Source organism: Coregonus clupeaformis, chromosome 37, assembly GCF_020615455.1.
Source record: "Coregonus clupeaformis isolate EN_2021a chromosome 37, ASM2061545v1, whole genome shotgun sequence".
Classification (NCBI taxonomy): domain Eukaryota; kingdom Metazoa; phylum Chordata; class Actinopteri; order Salmoniformes; family Salmonidae; genus Coregonus; species Coregonus clupeaformis.
Genome location: NC_059228.1, coordinates 21,318,903 through 21,327,443, shown reverse-complemented (window position 1 = coordinate 21,327,443; position 8,541 = coordinate 21,318,903). Strand labels below are relative to the sequence as shown.

At 41.5% G+C, this 8,541-nt stretch overlaps 1 protein-coding gene across 1 annotated transcript in view; it reads left to right on the top strand.

The window, feature by feature from the left end:
* Window positions 1–4,150: 4,150 nt before the first annotated feature.
* Window positions 4,151–8,541, top strand: part of LOC121553321 (ryanodine receptor 2-like) — a 96,226-nt gene continuing 91,835 nt past the window's right edge. Inside the window, exons 1-6 of the mRNA XM_041866348.2 lie at window positions 4,151–4,222; window positions 7,250–7,369; window positions 7,473–7,577; window positions 7,699–7,773; window positions 7,930–8,008; window positions 8,173–8,285. Of these exons, the coding sequence (XP_041722282.2) occupies window positions 4,175–4,222; window positions 7,250–7,369; window positions 7,473–7,577; window positions 7,699–7,773; window positions 7,930–8,008; window positions 8,173–8,285 (540 nt within the window). The 5' untranslated portion in view covers window positions 4,151–4,174. The remainder of the gene's footprint in view (window positions 4,223–7,249; window positions 7,370–7,472; window positions 7,578–7,698; window positions 7,774–7,929; window positions 8,009–8,172; window positions 8,286–8,541) is intronic.

Here is an 8,541-nt window from a genome sequence, read left to right as displayed (position 1 = left end):
ACTATGATTCCTTACGTAGATGGCACTATGATTCCTTACGTAGATGGCACTATGATTCCTTACGTAGATGGCACTATGATTCCTTACGTAGATGGCACTATGATTCCTTACGTAGATGACACTATGATTTCTTACGTAGATGGCACTATGATTCCCTTACGTAGATGGCACTATGATTCCTTACGTAGATGGCACTATGATTCCTTACGTAGATGGTACTATGATTCCTTACGTAGATGGCACTATGATTCCTTACGTAGATGGCACTATGATTCCTTACGTAGATGGCACTATAATTCCTTACGTAGATGGCACTATGATTCCTTACGTAGAGGGCACTATGATTCCTTACGTAGATGGCACTATGATTCCTTACGTAGATGGCACTATGATTCCTTACGTAGATGGCACTATGATTCCTTACGTAGATGGTACTATGATTCCTTACGTAGATGGCACTATGATTCCTTACGTAGATGGCACTATGATTCCTTACGTAGATGGCACTATGATTCCTTACGTAGATGGCACTATGATTTCTTACGTAGATGGCACTATGATTCCTTATGTAGATGGCACTATGATTCCTTACGTAGATGGCACTATGATTCCTTACGTAGATGGCACTATGATTCCTTACGTAGATGGCACTATGATTCCTTACGTAGATGGCACTATGATTCCTTACGTAGATGACACTATGATTTCTTACGTAGATGGCACTATGATTCCTTACGTAGATGGCACTATGATTCCTTACGTAGATGGCACTATGATTCCTTACGTAGATGGTACTATGATTCCTTACGTAGATGGCACTATGATTCCTTACGTAGATGGCACTATGATTCCTTACGTAGATGGCACTATAATTCCTTACGTAGATGGCACTATGATTTCTTACGTAGATGGCACTATGATTCCTTACGTAGATGGCACTATGATTCCTTACGTAGATGGCACTATGATTCCTTACGTAGATGGCACTATGATTCCTTACGTAGATGGCACTATGATTCCTTACGTAGATGGCACTATGATTTCTTACGTAGATGGCACTATGATTTCTTACGTAGATGGCACTATGATTCCTTACGTAGATGGCACTATGATTCCTTACGTAGATGGCACTATGATTCCTTACGTAGATGGCACTATGATTCCTTACGTAGATGGCACTATGATTTCTTACGTAGATGGCACTATGATTTATTACGTAGATGGCACTATGATTCCTTACGTAGATGGCACTATGATTCCTTACGTAGATGGCACTATGATTCCTTACGTAGATGGCACTATGATTCCTTACGTAGATGGCACTATGATTCCTTACGTAGATGGCACTATGATTCCTCGCTACTTAAGGAATCATAGTGCCATCTGGCGGCAGTAGGTCTAGAACAGAGACTAATTTCCGAGCATACACTGACAGTTGTTAACATATTCATATCTCAGACATATTCCCTTAAGCTCATTACAGTAAAATTGTTGTCAATATTTCCCTGCCTTTGAGAAATTTTAGTTATCAATCCAGCATTCACAAAAGACTTTTCTTACCTGTATCACTTCTATGTTTCCCGGGGCAGGGGTATGTTACTTAAGTGTGCATGCTCCCAGTGGAGCGCAGGTAGTAGTTTATGAATAAGCGTATTGTGATGTCACGAGAGGCTGTGTCCTGGAGGGACGTTACATCCCCCTGAGGTGGCTGCAAACCCAGACAGCTATGGCTCCATCTGCTGGTATGGTCGGGAACTCCACCCCTCTATGGCCAATCTTCCCACGCAGCTGAAACAAATGAGGAGCTGATGAGCTGAAGGTTTGGGAAGGGAAGAGACACAGTCTCCAACCTGGGCTCTCTGGAGGACAAGAGTGCTGCACGTCCACTTCCATGAGGAATATAAGGATTTGGAGATACTTACCTTTGGGAAATACTCACCTTTGGATATATGCACCTGTGGAAATACGTGAGAGACATTTGGAAGGACTTTTTGCTGGGTTGGCCACTAGCTGCAACGTGGACTACAGTAAGGCTGGGGAAAAGTTATCTGAGCGAGTGAGAATTATGATTTTGGATGTGGAAGAGACATCCCTGAACTGTTAACCCTTAAAGAGCCACAAGAGAACAGAATTTTGTTATATTTTCGTTAATTTCCCAAGACCTATAATAAAATCCTTGTTTTGTTTGAACCTTGTCTCCTTGCACTACTTGAGCAATCCCGCTGAAAGCTGTGTAGCCTCTCGTGACGTCACAGTATACATTGTCGTGCCGCAATGGGGTGTTTACTTTTGAGAAGACTTTGTAAGACACACATTCATTTATTGACTACTTTTGTGCCAACATGGTAATGTCCCACTAGGCACATCAATTGAACGTCTATTCCACGTTGGTTCAACGTAATTTCATTGAAATGACGTGAAAATAACATTGATTCAATCAGTGTGTGCCCAGTGGGTTAGGGCAAAAGTGGTGATAACGTAGCCTAGTTACCTGACACCACCTGTTTATGCAGTGTATGGGGATAGTAGGCCTATATTCCACAAGTGCAGGCTTTCTGACAAAGAGGGGTATTTAAGTCAGTTAATTAGTTTCAGCTCTTCAGATGAGAAGGCCAGGAACAGACAGATGTATGGGAACAGACAGATGTATGGTACGATATGTCAAGTTTGGTCCAATTTATTTCGCTACAGGTTATGTGCAAAGTCACACTGAGCCCAAGTGTCTTTCTTTGGAACAATATTTTTTTCTCCTTTAGTATTGAGCACATACTATCCCCATACACTGCATAAACAGGTGGTGTCAGGTAACTAGGCTACGTTATCACCACTATTGACCTACCCCACTGGGCACACACTGATTGAATCAATGTTGTTTTCACGTCATTTCAATGAAATTACGTTGAACCAATGTGGAATAGACGTTCAATTGATGTGCCTGTATCACCGCCTGGTACGGCAACTGCACCGCCCGCAACCGCAGGGCTCTCCAGAGGGTGGTGCGGTCTGCCGAACGCATTACCGGGGGCAAACTACCCGCCCTCCAAGACACCTACAGCACCCGATGTCACAGGAAGGCCAAAAAGATCATCAAGGACATCAACCACCCGAGCATCTCAGTCACAAACTGCCACTCTGCTTGTAACAACCGAGAGTGAAAACGAAGCAGTCAGTGGGGGAGGGGGAAGTGACTCACGTTCCAGCAGCAGATGCATTTTCTAAATTAAAGTCCCTCAACGAATCTGGCGACTCGTTTTTCAAAAATGTATTTTATTGGGGGCAACCATTTTACCTACTTCTAACATTGTGGGGGGACATTTCCCCCCTGTTCCCTCTGGGTCCTACGCCCTTGGGGGTTGTTATAGTGGGTTACGTTAGAGGGTTGGGGTGAGATGTGTGGCATAATCAGTCTTATGTGCTCCCCTAGTGCTAAAATTCGATTGGTAAAATGTATTTCTTTCTGATTTCAGATTTGGAAAGCAGAGAAGTAGACTAAGATGTAATGCGCTCTAAGTTATTGTCTAACTTGTTGGGAAAGTGGTCAAAGTAGCTGATTTGTGTCAAAACTTACATTGTTTACTGTGAATATAATGTTGTAAGTCAATTTATAACAATGAGCATTACAATCTTGAAGAAATCCCATTAAAGTGGATTAGTTTAAAAAGTATCAACGTTATCAAAAAGTGTTTTTATTTGCACGTTTTAAAGTGTGAATGGCATTTCCAGTTTAAAGGTGTCAGAGGAGTAGCATTCCAAAGAATAATAACAATAAATAATTGTTACAATATTTAAAGTGGGAACCTTTGCTGTGGCAAGTCTTATTAATTAGGCCTACTCTGCACTATTCAATAAATCGTCTTGCCTCATGTGCAATAGGCCTACCTGTCCTATCACCTCCCTTGGCTGCTTGTGAGACATTGTGTCCTTTTTATGTTCTGCAAGAAAATGGGTGGCCAAACCATTGAGCAACAGTAAATTCAGCAGATTGCACTTTTAATGCACGGAATTGCTCAGGTTGGTCGATGCACGTGCGTGGTTGTGGACTGTAGCCTATTTTTACCTGCCAAGCGCGCTCTGGGTCAAAAATGATAAGGCGCCACCCAGTGAGCGTTGGTCAATCTCACTGATTCTTTTTCAACTAGGCCTTCAGACAGTGAACTGTTTTACATGTTTGGACATGGCTGAATCGGGAGAAAGCGAAGATGAAATCCAATTTCTACGTACGGTAAGTAGGCTAATGCTACCGAGAATTTAACACTGGGGGTGGCATTTGTGGGAAAGTTGGAAGAAGGTTGCGTTATGCAGTGTATCGATACGGTAGCCAGAAAAATAACCATTTACAGGTGGCTACTGTATAATAATCACTGGTACTTTGGGCAACAATTTTCAGGTGTACATGCTTTTTTACTTGTTAACTTTTTCCCACAGTCATACACTCCTTTGAAAGTTACTTATACAAATAAGAAAAACCAAGCCATGTTTTCATGATAGAGAGTTTAGAGAAGAAACTGTTTCATTTTAGTCTATTTGAAAGTTACTAGGCTGTGTTGAATGGCTATTACTTGTCTTAAAAACAGATGTGTGTATGCTACCATGACATGTTTTAATTGCAAAAAAAATAAGATAGTAAATTACATAATTTTTACTCTCTCTATTGCTCTCCTCTCATTTGAGAGAATAACAACAGCCATATCTCCCTCTTTTTTAGTCACTCTGGCAAATGACCTGCTGACCTTTACTCCAAATTCACTCACAAACCTACTTTTGTAGAAATATATTAGTTTATTTCATTGTTTCTGTGCGACTTCATGGGCTAGAGTAAATTGAGCTTTAGCATTGGTTCTATTTTTAACTGTATTTTCACTACACTCCTCTCAGGGCTTGGTATCTCAGCCCTCTGATAAAGACATGTCACTAGTGGAGTGCTGGCTGATGATGTGTGGGACAGTCATGCTTCGGTTGACTGGTGAGGGCCATGGTGACAGTTACTGGTTCAGGCATTTTGGTCTCTCAGCCCATACTAAAAGTTTCTGAAACTAAGTTTGCAGCTCATTTTCAGTGTTTCCCCAATTATTTTTTTAAGCAGTGGTGGCAAAGTTGAGAGAAAATTTGCCAAATTTGTAGTTTTAATGCTCATTTCCTGCAATTCTGCACATTTTGCCATGGCTTACACCGTGTTCTTACAGTGCCTTCATAAAGTATTCACACCCCTTGACTTTTTCAACATTGTTGTGTTACAGCCTGAATTTAAAATGGATTTTTTGTCACTGGCCTACACACAATACCCCATAATGTCAAAGTGGAATTATGTTTTTGGAAATTTGTACAAATTAATTAAAAATGAAATGCTGAAATGTCTTGAGTCAATAAGTATTCAAACCCTTTGTTATGGCAAACCTAAATAAGTTCAGCAGTAAAAATGTGCTTAACAAGTCACATAATAAGTAGTATGGATTCACTCCGTGTGCAATAATAGTGTTTAAAATGATTTTTTGATAACTACCTCATCTCTGTACCCCACATATACAATTATCTGTAACGTCCCTCAGTCGAGCAGTGAATTTCAAACAAAGATTCAACCACAAAGACCAGGGAGGTTTTCCAATGCCTCGCAAAGAAGGGCACCTATTGGTAGATGGGTTAAAAAAAAAAGCAGACATTGAATATCCCTTTGAGTACATTGAATATCCCTTTGAGTATGGTGAAGTTATTAATTACACTTTAGATGGACTATCAATATACCCAGTCACTACAAAGATAAAGTCATCCTTCCTAACACAGTTGCTGGAAAGGAAGGAAACTGCTCAGGGATTTCACCATGAGACCAATGGGGACTTTAAAACAGTTACGGAGTTTAATGGCTGTGATAGGAGAAAACTGAGGATGGATCAACAACATTGTAGTTATGCCATAATAATAACCTAATTAACAGAGTGAAAAGAAGGACGTTCGTACAGAATATAAATATTCCAAAACATGCATCCTGTTTGCAACAAGGCACTAAAGTAATACTGCAAAAATGTGGCAATGCAATTCACTTTTTGTCCTGAATACAAAGTGTTACGTTTGGGGCAAATCCAATACAACACATTACTGAGTACCACTCTCCATATTTTCAAGCATAGTGGTGGCTGCATCATGTTATGAGTATGCTTGTAATTGTTAAGGACTGGGGAGTTCTTCAGGATAAAAAATTACCAAGAAGACAGTTACAGTTTTGACTTAAATCTACTTGAAAATCTATGGCAAGACCTGAAAATTGGTTGTCTAGCAATGATCAACAACCAATCTGACAGAGCTTGAAGAATTTTGAAAATAATAATGGCCAAATATTACACAATCCAGGTGTGGAAAGCTCTAAGAGACTTACCCAGAAAAACTCACACATGTAATCGCTGCCAAAGGTGCTTCTACAAATTATTGACTCAGGGGTGTGAATACTTATGTAAATGAGGTACAGTACTGTATATCTGGTTTTAGTCATTTAAGTTTATACTAAAAAGTTTTACCATCCCTACAATTATTTTCTAAATTATTATAATTTTTTATCATATTTTTTGGAGTGGTGGCAATAATTTAGAAGTGGCGGCCCGCCGCTGCTAAATGAATATAGGGGAAACACTGATTTTGCTGTGGCCCTTATCTCTGCTCGTAAAGAACTTGTGATGGGTCATGTTAGCCTCTCTGCCCTGCCCTGACCTGACTTTACAATGCAAGATTGAGGTCAACGCCAATTCAGACCCTTTGAAAGCTTATGGGATATTGACCATTTTCAATTTATGGTCTGAGTGGAAATGGCGTTCTTGACCCCAGCCAGCTCTGAGCCCTATTCCTTACTCAGTTAGGTCCCTAAGTGGTTGTACTGTGCAGTGTGACTGATAAAGTCCAGAGGTTGCTGATAGTAGGGTGGAATGGAGGGTGAGGCAGGGGTCAGACAACACAGTGACACCTCAGTGGTGGCATCATGCCCTGGGCACTGAGAGGTGTTCCAGTCTGGCTGCTATTCCCTCCTTCTCTCTCCACAGTCTCTCAGCTCTCCTTATATGGCTGTGACCTGACTCCCTTGGAGTGCACTTTAAAAAGGAGTTAACCGCTCATTGTTACATAAAGTACTGTCTAAGTTAGTTTTACAGCATGAAATGAATTCTGTCAGTCTCATTGGACATTTTTCAGGTGAAAACAACTAGCTCACAATATTTATTAACAGCAATGTGGTCTGATGTGGTCTACTCTGTGCCCCTGCCTCTGTCAGAATGATGAGGTGGTGCTGCAGTGCATCTTCACGTCCCAACAGGAGCATCTGAAGCTGTGCCTGGCTGCAGAGGGCTTTGGCTGCAGGCTCTGCTGTCTGGAGTCCACCTCCAACTGCAAGGTAAAGCTTAATCCCACAGCATGGTCTTTGGAATCAGAGAATGCTAGATCAGAGGATTGATAAGAGTCTGATTCATCAGGAGTGTGTGCACTGTGTTCCCCAGAATATTCCTCCAGACCTGTCAGTGTGTTCCTTTGTGCTGGCCCAGTGTCTGTCTGTCAGAGCTCTGCAGGAGATGCTGGCTAACAGGGAGGACAAAGCAGCAGGGGTGAGCTAACAGCTTGGGTCTCATTCCAATATGAGACGCTGCCTAACTATAAGGGATTTCTATGAAGTCATGGTTCATGGTTGTATTCTAATAAAAGCCCTAGTTATGTTGTGTTGTGCAGGCTGGACAGGGAGGTGGTCATCGCACCCTCCTCTACGGTCATGCTGTACTACTCATACACTCCTACAGCAGGATGGTGAGCGTTCTCAACCAATCACAGTGTCTCTCTGGAGAACTAAGACTTTTCATTTTGGTTGTGTCAATCGCACGAGGGCACTCATGTGTGTGATTATGCCGTTTATTCCAGTCATAAGGGATTGTTCAAGGTTTCCTACGTTTTCTGCTTCTTCAGTATCTTTGCTGTTTGTCCACATCCCAGTCTACGACAGATAAGCTAGCGTTTGATGTTGGTCTGCAGGATGATAAAACAGGTATTTCGCATCATTTTAAAGATGTGTTCTAGTGCTCGGTGAAACATCAGAAAGTGCTTATTTTGATGATGTTTAGATTCAGTAGGCCTATGAGTAGTATGTCCTCTGTTCTGGCAATAAACCACATTCCAAACAAATAAAATAAAAATGACCTGTGTGTCCAGGTGAGGCATGCTGGTGGACCATTCACCCTGCGTCCAAGCAGAGGTCAGAGGGGGAGAAGGTCCGTGTCGGGGACGACCTCATCCTGGTCAGTGTGTCATCTGAGAGATACCTGGTGAGTGACCAGAGAAGTGCATGAAGATATATAATGAGATGTCAGGCAAGGCAGACAAGGCAGGTACCCTTCAAAGAGGAGAGACATAGCTAACGTGCTAATGTTTGAATAAACTTCAATAGTGTCTGAATAATAACAGCCACTTCATGGATGGTTTATTTAGAAACTGTTTCCATTATGTGTAATCTTTGTTAGTCCTGATCTCTCGATCCTCCATAACTGTCATGATCTTGTTAAGGCTCTTGTCTTGGTTGTT